Source organism: Epinephelus moara, chromosome 5 (genome assembly GCF_006386435.1).
Source record: "Epinephelus moara isolate mb chromosome 5, YSFRI_EMoa_1.0, whole genome shotgun sequence".
NCBI classification, from domain to species: Eukaryota; Metazoa; Chordata; class Actinopteri; order Perciformes; family Serranidae; genus Epinephelus; species Epinephelus moara.
Window position 1 is genome coordinate 22,615,791 of NC_065510.1, and position 19,825 is coordinate 22,635,615.

Below are 19,825 nucleotides of genomic sequence, written 5' to 3' on the forward strand. Positions count from 1 at the left end.
AGTGATGTGGTCCAGATTTCCCCTTTATTTTGATCTGAGGTTGAGCTCTCACAGTTTGATCCACATTGACAGGTCTAGACTGAGAGAGCAAACGAGGGCTCTTGTTGGGCTTTCGCAATCAAGCATTGGCCAGCGACGTGGTAACACAATCCATATGTTTTATCGGTGGGATGTGAGAGGGGGGGGGGGGGTGGTAAACGCAATCAAGCGTCAAAACCCCCAACACCACTGCTGTTCCCCCATCCAGTGACCCAGTGCCAGGAGACCAAGCAAAACCCGGCTTTGACAGAGAATGTCTGACTGTAGTCGTAAATGTTTTAGGAGTGCAGTTAAAGTGTGCACTGGGGGTTCGAAGGCCTTCAGTATGAGAATGACCTGTGCTGTTGCAGGGCAGACCCAACAGCTCAGCAGAGTTTGGGGGCCCAATGGGCAGGGATTCAAGTCCAGGTTATAGCTGGCTGAATCTGAGACAGACGGCTGGGACAGATGAGGATTAGTCTAACGCTTTGATCAGAAGACCAGGAAGCTTTCATTGCATAGAGACAATGATTGGTAGTGACTGGACATTACTCTTTTGAAACCTTTTCTTCTTTGTCTGCAAGGATGCTGGATGGGGATTTATCCTCCTGGAGCGCTCAGTCCTTTATCTCCCCTAACTTCTAACCTTCTTACAAGTCAACCATCTTAAAAGGAAAGAAGGTAACTTTTTCTTTTGGAAAGTATTTCACCATCATGTGCATCAGTGTGTGCGCACAGTACCTTCACATCAGATGTGTCTCTCTGGCAGTTCCTCCACGCCCTGGACACTGAGGAGAAGGTGCGGTCAGCGTGGTCAAACTTCCCTCCTTGGAAGTTGAGAAAAAACGTGGTGAAGGGTTCCTGTTGATTAAGGGAAAAAATGCTTGAAATAAGCCACAGGATTCAGCTGCTGTAATTGGCTAAAATTGAATCCCTTGTGTGCAATAAAAGCACGCAATAAAAGTCTGTCTTGTAGTTCAACACAGCACTAGGTCAACAGATTTGAACCAAAATCTACTCTTTATCCACACCCTCTAACAAACTGGAATCCAAAATGAACAAGTGAAATAACAATAATCCCAGTGAGCTACTAAAGCCAATACACTCGTGCTACTGATGCATTTCTAATCATGTATAATCTTGTTAGGGCCGATCAATCAATAGCTGTCCCTCTGACGCAATAGCCCCCAAGTGACATGGGCACAATATGCTGCATGGTCACACAGCTGCAAACTAATACTGTAGATGGCTAATTAAGCAGCCTGAAATGACACATGCCTCATTCATTAAAAAGAGGTTAACCACTTTTCCTCCCTTTGTGTAGCTAAAACAACAAAACAGGATTAAGCACACTATAAAATCTCACAAATAAAAACACAACACACAAAAATAGTTCACATTTCTTGCAACATTTTTTTTCCAGTTTCTCTCTGATGTTAAGTTTGATCTTTAAGTGAGGGTTTCTGGTAAAGTGGCTTTAGAGTAAGCCCGCTAATGATGTGCAGGGATCAATGCGGTAACTCCGCTGGGAGTCACTGAGACAGTGAGCTACTGGGACAATAACAGGAGAAAACTGCACATTGGAGAAACTTAGTAACCTCCTTCTCCCTCGAGTGCAGTATAGAAAGATTGATGGCATCCATTCAACAAAAGGTAGTGAAGGAGAGCACTCGGCTGCACAACGAGCGCTCCTCAAAAATTAATCAAATCACATAGAATACCTGGTATTCCTTTATTATTTTAATACTTTGCTCGGGTGGATCATTTTTTTTCATTGCGGACATTGATTGCACTGTTTTTGTTGTTGTTCTATTATTATACAGCAACATCATATCATATAATAAATCATAAGCAGCAATAAATGAGGAACAATATGCATGTTGCACAATATTTACCACACACATACTTTCAATTTGATATAAATAAATGGGTTTCTAGGAAGTAGGTGCCTAATTAAAAATGGATTCATGATAGTATAAAACTCCAAAGGGAAACAGTGAATATAAATTTAAAAACCCATGTTTGACAGATGGATATGCATATTGCTATGTATATTCTAAAAACTGAGCAGAAATGGGGCCTTTTTCACTGCTAATGTTTGAGCTGCACCATCTATAAATTGAAGAGGAATATCCTAGACTACACTTAGGCATACATAGAATTTGCTGGATGCTTTATTTTGAGATTTTAGGACAACTATGGATGCTACACAAGACTCAAAATGACCAATAACGAAAAGAATTCTGGATCTTTTTTATACACATTGCACTTACGATTCGCAGTAGCCACATCAAGGTGAAGCTGGAGGTGGAATAGTGGGTGCCATAGTGGAACTTCGGCACCTGATCATCCTCCCAGGACTCATATCGGTCTGAAAAGAATGCTGCCCTCTTGGGGTTCAAAGCACCGATAGGCTGTGGAGAAATTGAAACATAAAAGATATTTTCAGATATGTTAAAAAATGAGAAATAACCTGCAACTTCCTTTAACTGCTGCTCAACACGGAAACAGAGATAAAGACAAGAGAAATGACAAACACATGGGCATGTATACATTCACGGTCCACTCTTTGCAGCATAACAGTTGCACGGCAAATTAAGCTGGTAACCTTTGTGCAATTTCAAATGAATATTAGATGATGTTTCCCTTCAGACAGAGATCAATCCTTTCCCACAGAGTGCTTTTTAGAGGCTGTGAAACAGAGCCCCCGCAGCTGTAGTCTGTCAGAGAAAACTAATGCGCTCCAATGAAAGAGTGCCTACTAGGAATATCAATAGCAAGGCTGCGGGTTCCTTTAATTTCTACTTTTTATTAATCTGTAACTAATACACTGGTCACCGGTCCTGTTTGTAGTCTAGAAAAATGGTTAAGTTGCATTAATTTTCCATCGCTCTGCAAAACCAATAACCCTGTACTGCTCAGCTATTATTTAAATACTCATTTATAGAAATCACTTTCAGGCTGGTTCAATTTTTATTAGTCTTTTGCTGGCTGTGCCTTATTCCCTCAATCCCCCCTTCATCTCTCTCCCTCTCTCACTCACACACACACACACACACACACACACACTGAGCAGATCAATGGTAATGGAATGATGGCCTTTTGAGGATGAGAGCCTAGTAGGGCGTGGATCAATTGAATCTCTTTCATATCATAGGGTGCCTGTCACAGCAAGACTCATCCAGGGCCAGGCACTGATATTGATCTGTGCTATGGCTACTGTTTTGTGTTGGTGTAATGGGGCATGCTTGTGTTCATGTATCCGTGTGTGGTGGGAGGGATGCACACAGGATTTGTGCAGAATTGGTTGCCTTTTTCGGTTTGGTGTGTGCATATATATGTTGTAATTTTGCAAATAGTGCTCCTGAGTGTGTGCGGATATACGTGGCAAAACGCCTCGTGCCACCACACTGTGCAGCTCTGCGTTGACAGTGATACACTGTGGGCTTCCTCAGGGCCACTGGGGGTGGGTGAGTACACACAGTGAATTATACATCAGGCCCATTGGTCTGATTTATAGCTCTAATAACAGTCGGCTCATTAAAAAAAGAAAAGGGAGAGGAGGCATATAAAATAAAAAAAGACTGAAAGTGCCACAGTGACAGAGCGAGAGGGAGAATTGTGTGCGAGTGCGTGTGGGGGCTGTTGGTTTGCGCGAGCCCGACATTGTTTACTGCTGTAAATTACTGTGGGGCTACCGCTCTCAGCTTACAGTAGCTACAACAGAGCGGCGGATGACGGCGCCGTACATCAGAGCGGAGCACCCGGCAGTGTGCTGATGGAGCGCCTGCTGCCGCCCCACCACAATTGGCCTAATATGTCGTGGCAAAGAATAGCGCTCTGATGAGGGCTCAGATAAATGAACCAATCTCGTAGTTTTAATTAGACTAGAGAGAGAGCTACAGAACGGAGATGTGCTGGTGCTTTGAAGGGGAAAACAGAGAATTAGATCAGAGAATTCATCTCGGATTAGTCCTAATCAGTTCTTCATCAACAGTGGAGATGGTGATGGTGTTACGGAGCCATTTAAAGATAGTGTGAGAAAAGAAAAGAAATAATAACAGTAGCCAAAACAGGAACACCATTTATGATCTGATTTGCAAACTGCAAAAAACACCTACTCCATGCACAGAAGTCACTCATGGAAACATTTTACAGATAATTAAGATTATACATAATGCTTCCTGTATGCCGAACCACCTGATATGTAATAGTGAATTCATTCAATATGAAAACTTGGAAGCCCCCCAAATTCTCCCCAGGTTGAGAACACAAACAAAATGAACACTCAGAGGGAAAACACTGCCCTACAGAACAACAAGAATCTTCCTGAGCACTATTATAAGAACATTATCCAGTGCTACTCCGCTTTTAAAACAATAATGGGTCACCGGTGATGAAGTATAATGGCTTACCGACAATTTGAGCATCACTTGGGCTTTGAGTCATAAATCAAAAGAGCCTTTTGAAAGGAGTGTTTATGTATAATGTCCTATTTAAACAGTGAAAATGGTGTGGAGGGCCTGGGGGATAAACATATGGGGCGCGTATGGTGAAATCAATACACCATTAGCTGATGTGGCTGTGAGTAGTAGCTTATAGCACAAAAGGTACAGGGAACGCTCGATAAATCCTCACTATTTCTGTTGCTATGTAAATGCAGACTGCCTAATCTTTCCTTAAGAGGTTAATTATTCTTTTAATTGTTTGTTGTGCTTCATTAAAAGCTGTGCAACAACAAGAATGACAATACTTTTGCCTTGAGAGGTATTGTATGACCCCATTAACCAATTATAATCATCCTACAGCTATCTATATGTAGAGCAAGTGCATTTTTGGGGGGAATGTGTGCAGGACTAGGCTGTACAAAAGGCTAGAGGAGAGTTACAACACTTGCAGTCAGTTCTCGTGTGTGCTTATCGTGACTACAATGTTATCTCGGGGGTCGACGTTTGATGTCAGGTTGAGGTTAGAGTTTATGATAAGAAAGTCCCTGGGGTCAGAATGGCTCTGGCGGCAGGGAACATAAATTCTGTGTGGCCTCTGTTGTGCTGGGGATGATGACAGTGTGTGACACACACACACGTTCATGGCAATTTGGCTTCTCAATGTCACTGGAGGCTTCTCAGATGACCTGTTTCTATATGAGACAGCCAACCAACGTGACATAAAGGGGGGATAAGAGAGATGTGGATGGTGAGAAAGAGAGACAGAGTGAGAGGCAAACAGAAGGAGAACTGGGACAATAAAGAGGAAACAAAGGAAGGTGGTGAAAGATGCAGACATAGAGCAAGAAACTAACGGTGAAGGTCAGAAAGCATTAGGATGCAAAGGAAAGAAACACAGAGCACAAATGATTGCGGGTGCAGAATTGGGGGGTGGGGTTGATTTGGGGGGCTGCGCAGTGCTGCTTGCCCTTTTCCAGACACTGCAGTCTGCCACGGTCCACTGGTCATACACTGATATCACACGTGTGTCAACAACATGAATAAAACAGATGTAATAAAGATTGGCCCGCTCCCTCCCCTCCTTCTCTCTCTGCTGCTATTCTGCTCTCTGAGGAGGAAAAAAAAAAAAAAGGACAGCAAATGATGTTGTTCTTCTTCTCTTACACTCTCTCCTCCTCTTTCTTTTGCTCTCAGATTGTCTTTCTGTTTCTCCTCCTTTCACCCATCTCCCCCCTTCATTCACTTAGTCCCCGGGGCTGCGAGGCTTGACTGTGCACAGAGGCTGAGCTGTCCAAACTCCAAGGCGGTGCAAAGGAGAGGAGCGGGAGGCAGAAACGAGCTAGGAAACTGAAGGAAGGCTGCATGTTTGTGTGAGTCTGTGTGTGCTTGTGTTTGTGGGGCAAGTACAACTGTCACATTTCAGCCTACTGGGCAACATGAAGCCAGATAAACAGAGGCATTATGCAGCTTCATACAGTGGGTAAAGCTACACTGGGAGGGATAAAAACCGCAGATAAAGGCACAGAGGAGCAGATCGGAAGTGAAAGCAGGACTGGGGAGAACCTAAGGGACAAGGTGTTGACTGTTGAGGTGCTTGAATCTGTATGACAGGGCGGTGTGAAGGAATGGAAGCGTGAGTGGATGGTTAGTGTGTTGGTAGTAAATGTGCAGGACTGCAGTGCTGCATTGAAATACACCATACAGTTTTCACTATTTTCTGTCATTTTACTGACAAAATAATCGTTAGCTGCAGCCCTGATATTTTAATGAATATCTGGCTATTTTTTAAAAGGAGACACTCGAACATCCACAACTATCTCTGATGCAGGTGCATTGGAAAGTATTACTCGAGTCTTGAGAAAAGACAATACCGCATACTGATCTTGCTCAGCATCACAATTTATTGTTTATGCTAAGGTTTTAGTCCCTAAAACACTCTTGATGAAGGTCCAGAGGGACCAAAACATTGGTATAAACAAAAAAAATGTGACGCTGAGTCAGAGCAGTGTGCACTTTCATAAGACTAAAATGAATGTTTGGCAAAAGGCTCAGTCACACCAGAATTTGTAACAGCCAAATTACAAGTCAAAATTCACAATTTCAAAGGAACCCGTGCTATCACTGGATTTGCTTGAAGAGTCAAAGCAAATTTGCACTGCGTTTTTGTACAGAGTTCAGCTTTGGCTCAGGAGGTAAAGCTGTCACTGACCAATTGAAAGATCGGTGGTTTGAACCCTAAAATGCTCCTGATTGTTCCTGAGCTGTGTCATCAGTGTGTGACTGCGTGTGAATGTTTATCTTATGTGCAGGCGAATGTGTGGTAGCCACAGCCACCAGTGTATGAATGTGTGTGTGTGTGTGTGTGTGTGTTTGTGTGTGTGTGTGTGTGTGTGTATGTAAGTGGTGTTAAGGGCTTCCAGTAGTTGCTAAAACTAGAAAAGCGCAATATAAATGCAGTCCATTTAACTGTTCATCTTGATGTGACGACACATTTAAATTCTCACACTGACCAGTTACAAACTCTCCTATAATCTCTAATTTTTAGGGCAACAAACAGAAGTGGAGAGTCCAAATAACAGCCAACAGCTATGGCAGAAAAAACACTGGGTTTTCCGTCAAAAAATTTAGACATGGCTCAACTTTTGCCAAAACACAGCGCGACATCATTAGGCAATGCGCTGTATTTGATTGTTGGCCAATAACATGTACACAGGCCTATAATACATGCCTATTGGGTTACTTTGTAACATAAACATCATAATGCTACTGCATTGGGGCAGTTGTGGCTCAAGAGGTAGTGAGTGTCATCTATCAATCGGAAGATCAGCAGTTCAATCCCCAGCTCCTCCCATCCTAAGTGTCCTTGGACAAGATACTGTACCCCAAATTGACTGGGTGAATATGACTCATAGTGTGAAAGAGCTTTGAGGTGGTGGAGGACTAGAAGCTCTACACAAGTGCAAGTCCATTTACTGTTTATCTTACATTGGTCAAGACGAAGGATAAAATCATTTCTGCAGTGATAAATCTCAAGTTGTAGTATTCTGTCTCATAATAAACCTCTGCACAGCATTTTGACATTCAATAAACATTAAAACTCATGAACGTATTACACAACCTGGATTTCCTGTATCATATCATTAACCTACCACAGCTCACCCCCACCAACACACCCCCTCGCATTTTTTACATGCAATGTTAACAGTAATATGTTTAATTCTGTCTCACTAAAGTACCTCCACCTCTCCTTCACCCTGCAGGAACTCGGGATGCTCGCAGGACCTAAACAAATGCCTTCAAGTGCAACTCCGAAATGCATTTCCTCTAACGTATCCCTTGTCCATTAACACATGCCTTTTTGTTTCCATTGCTGATTTATTCAGCCATTTTCGTTCCAGAAGCTCGACAGTCGCTCAATCATCTCACTCTAAAACTAATCCTCTGTCCTCCCACCACTGGACAACATTAAGCACAACTGATGCTCAGTCCAACGAGGGGAGCTGGCAAGTAGTAGGAGTAGGTTTTTTCTCCCCTGTATGTGTAGAAAAGACAGGGAGTTCATGCAAGTAAATAATTGCATGTCTACTTACAACATGGGGGAGAATCTTTTAAGCAGTTACAGCAGTGTGGGTGAGTGTGTATTTTATGTGCCAGGGAGCATCTCAGGGCAGGTTTCATTGTTTTAAGCCCAATCACTTGATGCCTGGAGCTACCAGGGAGTATTACTTCACTTCCTGGGGTGTTGCAGAAGGTCAAACTTGAAAGAATTCAATTATGAAGTTTGAATTATAGAAAGAAAACGATAGCTAAACCAGAAAATGGGAGTCTCATGGAGAGAGCATGTACAGTTAAAATCTGTCTTGACTGAAGAGAGACGGGGCTGCCTCAGCCAACACAACTCAACAACTAGATTATCCATACTATATATCACCTGCAATGTTGGGAAAGGTGTCACAGTATTAACCCAATTTTGTACATTTGCAAAAACATGAAACTGAGCAAACCACTGGATTTAGACTTGCCAACATACAGAAGGGGAGGAGTAATGCCAAAGACACACAAAACCGATTTTAAAGTGTCTAAAAAACATCAAACTAATACTAGTGTGGGTGCGGTAACTTTAAGTCTTCTAAGACTCAAACATCCAACTGTTAAGTAACTGACTGAGAAGGGCAGAGCTGCACCTGTGAGGAGATAGCAATCAGCCAACGGTGATTAAAAAGCTGGTTCACTAAACTATGATCAATGGCAATTACACAGCGACTAGATGGACTTTAGGAACCACACAAACACACACAAAGAGACACACACACTCCAAATTTTCACTCCCCAAATGTCATTTGTATATCAAACCGAGAAAACTGTCACACAGCTTGTACAGTATAATCCAAGTCTCACTTATCCAGTCGTATGCTCGGTACTTCCTAAACACATGCATTTTCCCTAAAACATTCATATTTAACACATTTCTGCATAACCAATGTAGCCGCACTACTCAGCAGTGCATGAGACTGTTCTGACGTGTTTTAACTATCACAGTTTTAGCCAAATGCTTTGGGAGGTACTGAGAATATGACTGCATGACTATGACTTGGATTATGCTGCACTAGCTGTGCTCAAGTTTTTTTAAAGGATGTTTTTATATAGTTCTACTGACATTAAACACAGTTCCCTTAATTCATCAAGAATTTTCTCTGTTTTTGGACAGTGTGTTCACTATAGAGGCATGCGAGAATTTTTTTTTTTCTTCCCAACGCAAGACAGGGTGAGTAATTGATACACAAATGATCATTGGGGAGTGAAGTATTTCTTAAGAGTCCTCCCATTCTGGAATACAAAACAAGTAAAGTGAGAAGAGACAATCTGCCTTGTGCGTCTCACCTTGGATAGATCTCTAAAGTTGCTGGGCAGAGTGAGGTCAAGTTCCTCTGAGTCGTAGTTGGTGATAACCCAGGGGAAGACCGGGTACTGGTTTAGGTCATTATAGGTCCGGCCTGGTGGAAGGAAAGAAAGAAAGAGAAAAAAAGAAACAAAGATTAAACAAATCAAAGTATCAAGAACTGACAACACAAGGTCAAAAAGATTTCTGTGTGCATATCCTCAATGCCACAATCTGCAATAACATCAAACAGGTGTCGGGTGGTGTCCTCACCAGAGATGGTGTTGAGAAAGATGAGGTAATCGAAGTTGGATATTTCACGTCGTTGCCAGCGCTGGGTCATGTTGGATGCCTTAAATAGCTGCTTTGGTGTGGCCAGAGAGATACGTCTACCAGGAGAAAGAGAACAAAACGGACATTCAAGCGTTTCTTGCTCTGGTAACACAGTGTGAAGTCGCACAAAGTCACACAGCAGATCACAAGAACAGCAATTAGCAGCTGGAAGAAGGGCCTCCGGCTTTATTAGACTTCTGCATTACAAATGTCATTATATGAAAAATCTTTTGAACTTACAGACTCACTAATTAAGAAGACAAATATGCAATAAACTGGTTTGAATACACATATTTGCGTGCATGTGCGCACACAAAGGGCCCAGGGCATGATGTATGCAGTAGGACAAAAACAAATGACCCCCAATCCAATTAAAACAAAGGAAAATTATGGAATTAATCACTGTCAGGGTGTGAGATTATAGTCGTTAGGCCTCTCAAAGGTGAAAATACAACTCTCTAAATACGAGTGTACTACAAGACACACTATATCTTACATGTGCTTTAGCATATTTTCCACGTAGGTTTCTGTATCTAGATTACATTCATTACATAGATTACATTATAATTAAATGTAAACACATGAAAAGAAGAGAAAAGACAGAGGGTGCTTGATACTGGCCATTTTTTTTTTAAGGCAGTAGGAAAATATCCAAGTATGAGCAACCATATATTACATGGATAATGAAGTGTAGTTGCGCAATTATTGCCGTGGCTCTCTGGACATTAAATAATTTGTGCTGCGCTAGCATTAGCTGCCCTGTACAGCTGTCCTCAGGTCAAAGAGGCAAGGTGTAACCTGGCCTGCAAACCAGCTTGATTAATGAGTCCAACACAAATCCTAACTTTGTGTGTGTGTGTGTGTGTGTGTGTGTGTCAGTATTATATATAGTACACACGCTGTCCTACATCCACACTGACTCATTACTGGACGCACATACTCAGACTGATTACATAGGCTTCAGCATTTTTGGTTTCCTAATATTGAGAAAACATTTCCCATAGATCCTAAATCTTCCTGTCTCACACGTTACCTCCCTAAATATTCACACATCCCACCAGACAACAGCTGTCATTGCTCAGATTAATGAAGACAAAAAATTTCACAATATAAAGTATGAAACTGAAACAAATCCCTTTATGGAAAGATTTATATTTTTACAGTGTCTCTGGCTTTCATTTGTACTCGAGTCTTTTTTTAGTTTTGCTTTAACTAAAGTCTTACCCTCAAAAAAGGTCTTCAAAAGGTTGAAATGTAACTTACGGGAACCTATGTGTATTTTTATGCAAACTTTAACCCAAAACACAGGAAAAATATTTACTCTTCATGAGGTTTCTTCCTTTTGTGTTTGTCCCGGTGATTTTTTCCACCTACCCAAACCAAGGGTCTAAATATAGAGGGCGTCATGTGCTTCAGTCCTTTAAGGCATCTCTGCAACTTTGGGATATACAGTATATAAATAAAAAAGACTTGACAATTACACCTTCACCTCCATGTAATGTATCAGACTAAAGACTTAAGGTGGTCGCATCACACAATTAAAATATGCCATAAAAGGACTTCCTGGGCATTACTTTAATTTCTCCTGATTTCCACAGGACCTTATGCCGCGCCAGCAGCTGGGCTGGGCTTGGTTTCAGCCCTGCTCGGACACAGAGCAGACGTGATGTGAGGGAGAGCGAAGGAGGAGGGGTGGTGTGCCCTGCAGGCTTACAAGCAACTATTTGCTTCACACAAATAAATGAACTGGACCGTGTTTGTGTGAAGCCAATTATGTTTGGGGGGGTGAGGAGAGAGTGGGAGGGACGGACAAATCAGTGACCGAACCCCTGTGTGCGTATGACAGCAAGAGAGGGAGGGAGAACATTCAGTTTGGAGGTCTGCGGTGTAAAAGTAACACGAATGTGAAAGTTTTCTTATCCCGTTTCATTCCCTCTAACCACCGCTGTTTTTCCATTACTTAAATATTTTGATGTGTTCAGATGTGGTGCCCTATGTGCGGCACACAAGCCTACAGAGAATGTTTGGATTCAACCATTGACAATGTGCCACAAACAAAGAGTTATTGTGCACTTCCGTGTTTAGCTGTGCGTCTCACCTGGTCTGTGGAAGGCCAAAGTTCGTGCCCACCCCAACACGAGGAAGACTGTGGACCACCTTCTTCACTGTGGCTGCGTCTGGGAAGTTGAACATGACTGCCGCTATGGAGAGGCACGGAGAAACAATTAGTAATTTCAAGGATTATCCTCATTTTCCTTATTAGAGCTGGGCAATACATTTTTTTATCATTTGATTTGAATTTAAGGTTTAGGACGATGCTAAAAAAAATGACAATAAATTCTCAGTTTAACTTGGGGAATTACAGTGCATGGGCTAAAAAAAAGTGAGGAGTTGGAGGAGTGTTCCCAAAAAAGTCTGCTGAGTCATTTGGAAGTGGTTTGGTTTTGCAGAGTCCAATCTTGAGCAAACACCATCCACTCTAAAGTTTGTCTAAAGTCTTTGGAAACTTAAAGCAGCAGCACGAATTTATTCCAGCATCTCAAACAAGCACGCAGCCCAGTGGAAGAAGTGTGTGGCACTGCGAGCTGCATGAGACACCGGCTGCCCTAAAACATCATTTCCCCATAGTATGCCATATGAGAAGCAGAGGCGCCTGTAGAAAAGCATAAAAGGTGTGTTGGTGTTTCACATTACCAAAGATATAATGCCTGTATATACAGTTGGAAAAAGCCTGGGTTCATCCACATGCTTGCTTTTGTTCATAATTGTTAAAATAAATGCAAAATTTATGTGAATAATTCCTTTGTCTTCTGTTGTTTGTTTTTAGGTGTGAAAAAAATCTCAGATTTTATTTCAGGCCATTATCGCCTAGCCCTATTTCTTCATAAATTCCCCATACTGCTACTCAACTCATGACAATAATGTCTCCAGTATTTTTACACCAAGAAATGTGTATGTATATCCATCAGGGTGACAATAAAAACGGTTACATATAGAGGTAATTATCAGGTGCTGTCTTACTTCTGTTGGCCATGAAGATTTCCAGAGCTGTATTCTGCAGCAGGTAGCGTCTGGAAAAGACAGCACGGATCTCTGTGAAGAGCCATTTTCCATGAAGACCTTCTGTGTAAGCTAGAATCTGAGGGACAGGACAGGAAAAGAGAGACCAAGGGGAAGGGGATAATAAAAATGGGCATCAAGACAGGAAATGTTATAAAGAAACAGAGCAGAGAAGGACATAAGTGATGAGAGGAAGGGAAGGGAAGAAGAGCAGACAGAAGGCGAGGTTAGTTCATTTTTCACAAAGTGATGGCACGACGGCCGGAACAGCACGATTAATGTCTTATATTGATCAGACTCAATGAAAAAGAGATCCCTTCAGCGAGAGAATGGGCGCTATTCAGCTGGAAGGAGTGAAGGAAGTGTTTAGTTCACTAAAAGATAATCCATATTACAGCATATCAGAAAAATACAATGCAAATATACAAGAAACAGTAAAGTATTGTTTGTGACAAGGATGAGGTTAACAGCCTATTTCATGCTAAGCATCTGATTAAACTATATTATGTATTTCCATGGATGTAACTAACACATGGGGTCAAGATATATTATGTTAGCTAGCTCAACATTTAAAAATGCTTCGATGAGCTGAGCTTAATCCGTCCCCGTGGAGACCGCGGTAGCTGTCAGAGTGACTTGTCCTGATGGCTGCCACAGTGTCTGACAGACCCAGATGCTTGGCCCTGCCCCTACGATTCATACTCCTACTAATCCAGCATTTAGATATGCCGCTAACCTCCTTATCACTGCTTTGTTAACTAGGCTTTTGTTTCACCTCTGCTTTTAGTTTCAAAGGCGTCTGCTGACAGCAGGGGCGTACAGGGATATACGGTAGCAAGGTAAAAGGGACACTTTAGCTTGTCACAGCATGGTTCAGAAGCTGTGTTATTAATCAAAAATATTCAAATGTGAGCCAGCCAGCTAGGTCTAGTGTTAAGTTAAAGGAGCTCATTAAAGGCAGGGGACAGCAGAGGGGACCAGCTGAGGCCTTTGCCAGCCAGCTGAGGACAGCCTCTCCCTCGCTGTCTCTGCGAGGAATAAGATCTGCCTGCATCACAGACTCGCTTCAAAGTCTCTGGAGTTCAATTAAATGTGGATTAGTGGATTGGAGAAGCTGGCTGGGGCTGCAACCGCCACTTTCCTATCTTCCTTAACAGGGGGCTGGAGATGACTATACCAGTCACCGTCAGCCTGTAGCCAACCCCATCACAAAGATAGTGCAGCACTCAGATGAGTAAACAACACAATTTATCAGCATCGAGGAAAAACGACTCCATAAGGCAACTAACATATGATCATCCACTTACATTTAATTTACACTGTTGGTAAGTGTGAGCAGCACAATGCAAGTAGCTCTTATGTCTGTACAGCAAATATGAAGTCATAGCCAGCAGCGAGCTAACTTAGCTTAGTGTAAAGACTGGAAACAGTGGGAAACAGCTTGCCTGGCTACGTCCAAAGTAGTCTCTGTCAAGTAGCTGCCTATATTCACTCACTCGACAGCAGAAAATGGCACTTCAAAATAAAAGCTCTGTGCTGGAAATTCAAAAAAGTGTGTTTTTTACAAACTTGAAATGTTTGTGTCATTTGTAGTCCATTCAGAATGAACCCACGACCCATTTTTCGACCGGGACCCACCAGTTGGGAACTACTGTTCGAGTAATTGACAACATGCACAGTATAAATATGTCCTGTAAACTATGGTCCGATCATGAAATTTGTATTTTTAAGTCCCATTAAACTTTCAATTAATGCTCTTACGCTTTCTGTCTTTTGCCTATTTGATACACAGAAATTGAGGTTTGGGTGTTAGCAATTATATTTTCCCACATGTTGGATTGGAATAGGGGTGTCATGATATACCAGTATTGATGACAACCGTGATATTTAAAAATGAAATATTGATATCATGCTAACAACATGTCACATATGATATCTTGTAAATAACCCAGTACTGCTTGAATCCTTTCCATTTCTTTCTGTCCTCACTTTGTCTCCGTCCCCCTAACGCCATCTGGTTGCCTTTTCAGTATCCAGAAAGTGTAATGCAGCAAAGGGCCACAGGCTGGAGTCGAACCCGGACCGCTGCGGCAACAGCCTTGTACATGGGGCGCCTGCTCTATCCACTAAGCCACCGACACCCCGCGTAGAAACAAATCTGACAATATGCTAGCCCTTCGACTGGAATAATAGAGGACTGCTTTTCAAACAGTATAACAGTCTGTACAAACAGACGAATCACAGCTTCTCATTTACTCCTTACAGTCTTGTTGAGAGTTGAGACGATTGAATTTCGATGACAAACACGCAGAGACACCCGATCTGTTTTCTCTACTGACAGACATGATGGCTATCAAGTTAGCATGTCAAGAACCCTACAGAAATCGCAGTACGTCATTCCCGACCAAATACATCAAATTTTATCTTCAGTTTTTTAAAAAGCAGCTTTTCTGCTTCTTTCTGATCAGAAATGAAATCCCTGTTTCCAGGTGTATGAGTGAGTGAGTGCTTAGAGAGTAACCTTTCACCTCCAAAGAGGAGTGGTTGACTCGTTTCATCCCCAGGAGTACACTCATAGACCTCACGATGGATGTCAAGAAGATGCCCAGGGCTGAAGTGATAAAGTTGCAGTCTCTGATTCCACAGATAGATATGACAGTAGCGGGAGGCAGCCAGATATCATATTTGTCCCTGGACCGATGAATCTCCTGGAACGCTGTAAATAGCACTCTATGTTCCCGAGATCATTGTCCCTATCGGCGGCGCCCTTTCCCTTGCAGATGAAAAAGCTGAGAGGGTGACAAGGAGAGTGACAAACTATCCGTGCTGTAATGCTCTCGCCGCTCTGACCACGTCTGGACAAATTACAATGGTGTGGAGGTTATTGTCCGAGCTGGAGTTATGGCTGCACCAGCTTCCCTCTGTGATAAATAATAATGGTGGAACTGGATCAGTCAGGCTCAACAAGATGAGAGTGCTACAGGAGCAGAGGAGGAATGAAAAAAACGAAACACCAAAACTGTGCTACGTCTTGTATCACATTTACATTTCACCATCTGAGCAAAAAAAGGGTTGTTCTGTTTAAAAATGATAAAAATAAAATGATTTAGGCTGAGAATAAGAGAGAAGATTCCATAAAGGGAGCATGAAGTGGGATCAGGAGCTTTTACATCAACATGACTGGTTGCGTATAAAGCGCAGTTTTATTGATGTTTCATTTCAAGTGGAACATTATCCATGGATTCAGGTCTGGTGTGTCCCGAGATCAATTTCAAAGCGTCACGCGAGAGGACACAGCCAAACAGAAAACAAAGGAACTAGTCTTGATTGCGATGCTTTCTCTCTGCCTCTCCATCTCTCCCTCCTCCTCTTTCAACCTGTTTGTGCGCCGGGCTGCTGCTCATTTCTGAAGCACTGTCGTTTGTCTTTGTCAGATGCCCAAAAGACTGCGGAATGAAGAGGGACACATGAAGAGGGGCCGGGTGACTGTGGCTGCGGTGTGTAACCACACACACACACAAAAACTGTCATTGCTGAATCCCGCAGACAGTCGCTGCCAGTGAACCCTCTCCACACCCTTCCCTTCGCAAACCCAGGCTCCTTTACCGACCACTGCCTCTTCAGAAGCATGGGTAAAGTCAAGTGGAGGAACATGATGACACAGATGAAATTTAATTGAAACTGCGCTGAATTAGGGGAGAGTTGGAGGAGCAACAGAGCAACTATCAGCAGCGTGGTTCAAGATAGATGAGGCTCTCAACTACCGTCGCTGTCGCCAGGCTGAGCACGTGTGTGTTTTTGGGCTGATAAGACACTTGAGATGAAGAGAACAGAAGCCACTGCAGATCACTGATACAGTGAATCCTTATTTGTCATAAAATATGAAAAAAGTCCAATTTTAAAACCAATAGTGTTGTTTTTGTAAAAGCACTGCTTAAGCACAATGCGCATAAACAGCGTTTGATAAGTGGTGTATGCATATTTGCTCGTTGAGTTTAATGTGCTGTGCATCCTTGAAGGAAAATGAGGTGATTGAAGTTCAATTTGTTGCCTGTTATTAAGTATTTCCGCATGGCTGCCTCAGTTAAAGGATAATGGATGAGGGATTTATTATTACCTTTTGGTCAAATGAAGTGGTGTGGGAGATAAGGTGATGAAATTAATGAGCGGGAGGAAGAGAGGTGATCCATCAACATCAAAACAGAGACGAGGGACAAGCGGTATTGGGAGAACTTGATAGGATTCATAAAAAAAAAAAAAAAAAGACCTGTGGACTTATCAGCATGTAGAGTTGCTTATTGCTTTTCATTTCCCAAAAGCTGTCTGCCTCCACACCCCTCAACATCCACCAGTCTCCACTTAACCACATGTCACAAAATGACTTCTGCATGCAAACAATGGAGGCTGCAGATTCCAATTTTTTTTTAAATGGCCTAGTATTGAGAGAGAAGGCCGCAGCTGGAAGTGGCGAAACAGGTCATCAATTTACGTCTAATAAAAGTGGTTGTTTTTGCCACTAACAGGCTCAGATTGTTATTGTAAGTGTCTTACAACACTACAAAAAGGACCCTACAATGACATGAAACATTTTTCCATACCTTTCGCTTGTTCTGGTCATTTTTGTGTCCAAGACTCAGTAAAGGGGACGTCTCGTTAAATCTCATGAGAGGTAAGTTTTTGCAGGAAGAAAAGAGTGTTATCTAAGGGAGTAACAATACATTGATGTGGATCGATAAATCGATTCAGTGATCAACGATCCAATACTTTCAATGCAAGGTGAAAACAAGGATACATACTGTCGTCTTTAAGATATGCCTTTACTTAGAAATTCAAATAGCACATCCGTGTCACCATTTCCATCCAAGGATACCTTCCTAAATATTCAAACAGTGCTAGCTAACTAGCACGAGGCAGATAACAGTAAGGAGCCAAGGACAGCCAAGACAATGAGGAGACTTGCTGATATGTCTCATATCGATCACAGGCCCCTGAATCAAACCAAAAAATCGTATCGTGGCAGACTATATCCTCCCGAGACCCGAACTTCTCTTTAGAATGCATTCTTAATTTCTCTTGCTATTTGGGATCAGTAGAAAAAAATGGAACATTGTCAGCAATAATTAAGTCCCAACGTCCTCAAATGAGACAATTATAGGGTCCTAATGTCTTCAAATGAGTACTTCCTAACAGTGTCTGAGCTTGTTACTGTTGCTAAAATTGGTCAAATGTGTTGTCATATCAAACTGCAAGCATTCTTAATCATAAATAAATGAGTTTCAACCATTAAATTTAATTAGGTTTCGGACCATGTCCATCTTTATGTCGGGGTTAGCTGCAGACTGACTTGGCAGAGATGGCTGCCATCTTGTTTTTATATGGATTAGTGTATTGTGCTCTTATTACCACTAGATGCCTCAAAAAGTGTCCACAAATGAGGACAACAGGTCTGATGTAAGTAGACTGAAGTATAAGGTAAAGTTAACCCAAAATGAGATGCCCCCATACGGGGACACAGGGTCTTAGGAGGAGAAGATAACAGCAAATATCGTAACGTTGTCCAAAGAACCAAGAAACTCGTGATTTACATGCCTAGCGGAAAATGCAAGTGACAGTTTGAGAGAGGAGTGCCAGTAATAGTTTGATGTGTCAGAGTACAGAAATTGTATCTTACTTTTTTTTTTTTGTCCAAGACTTGGACACAAAAGACATAGGAACACACAAAAGGTACAGAAGAACGTTTCAGTTCTCTGTAGGGTTCTTTCTGTAATGTTGTAAGACACTTAAAATAACAATGTGAGCCTGTCAGTGACAAAAACAAGCACTTCTAATGGACATAAATTGATGGGGTTCATTGTTTTGCTGCTGTTTGCTGCAGCCCTCTCACTCAATACTGGACCAGCTTTAAAAATTGTTGTTCCCACAAGTCAATTGGACACAAAAACATAGGAAAATAGGGTCCAGGTTAAAAAATACTGGAGTTTCTCTATAATTAAGTGAGACTTCCATTTGTCTTATTTAAAAGTCACAAACACAAAGTAAACCACTTCATATAGTCAGATCTGCACCATGCTGTCTGTGACTCCTCCTCACATGACTGACCACAGAATCAAGCCATCTACAATAACCAGAGTTTCAGTGGACCGAGACGCTAATGGCGCTTTTACTGCAGCAGCAAATGAGAAAGAAAGCACGGACAAACACACACTGACATTTAAGGGCTTTTTGCCACTCTCACCTGGCGTATGCACAAACATACTACCGTTTACAACTCTTATAATCCTCCTCTCACTATATCCTTGTCCCCCCCCCCCCTCCCCCCCGTCACCTCAACCCCCTCCACCCTCTGTTCCACACTGGTAAACGAGGCCTTGTCACCCCCCATCAGTAAATGAGTTCATCGGACTAACGAGCAAGCGAGGGCCCCGACACACTAACAAGGGTCTGTTGGCTGCCTGTGCCTCTGGACCAATCAGGACCCTCATCACCGTTGACACAAAGCCTCCAAGAGCCCTCTGGAGCCAATTAAGACAGATTTTGTTTTTGAGATTGAGTGATAGCCAGAAAAAAAGATAGGAGGAGAAAGAGTATGCAGAGCTGAGAGTACTGTACTGGAAAGAGGGACGGAATGATGCATCAACATATTTTTATTGTAAAGATTTCTTGATCGTGTTTCAATCTAAAGCCATTACAGAAGGTGTGTGGCTGGTGAGTGGTTGTTTGGAAGGTGAGCTATGGGTAAAACAGGCAAATCATTCAAGAGGAAAACAATGCTCCCTCACCGTAAGAACCTGGAATCATATGACTTTAAGACAGTGCAGCCACATGACTCTACTTTCACACTCCAGCAGTTATCCTGTAGCCTTTGTGCCTCAGCAAGAGCACAATCTAACCAACTGGCCTCTATCTCTGTCTAGTCATGTGCTCCATGACTGTTGAACTATGGGAGAAGTGTAGCTGGGCAAGCAGTGAAAATAAAAAAAATGTATAAAGATATAAAAGTGATTTACCTTACTGTAGACCAATTAAAAGCCAGGTTACCAACCTCAAAGGAAATTCTTTGAAAAATGAGTTCAACATTTTGGGAAAT

The 19,825-nt window shown here is 42.2% G+C and overlaps 1 protein-coding gene across 6 annotated transcripts in view; it reads right to left on the reverse strand.

Moving 5' to 3' along the window:
* Window positions 1-19,825, reverse strand: part of lrba (LPS responsive beige-like anchor protein) — a 237,930-nt gene that overhangs the window by 52,622 nt on the left and 165,483 nt on the right. For all 6 annotated transcript variants that reach the window (XM_050044707.1, XM_050044706.1, XM_050044705.1 and 3 more), the window contains exons 40-45: window positions 12,700-12,817; window positions 11,777-11,879; window positions 9,619-9,734; window positions 9,348-9,460; window positions 2,292-2,432; window positions 760-879 (exon numbers count right to left, since the gene is read on the reverse strand). In XM_050044707.1, the coding sequence (XP_049900664.1) occupies window positions 760-879; window positions 2,292-2,432; window positions 9,348-9,460; window positions 9,619-9,734; window positions 11,777-11,879; window positions 12,700-12,817 (711 nt within the window). The remainder of the gene's footprint in view (window positions 1-759; window positions 880-2,291; window positions 2,433-9,347; window positions 9,461-9,618; window positions 9,735-11,776; window positions 11,880-12,699; window positions 12,818-19,825) is intronic.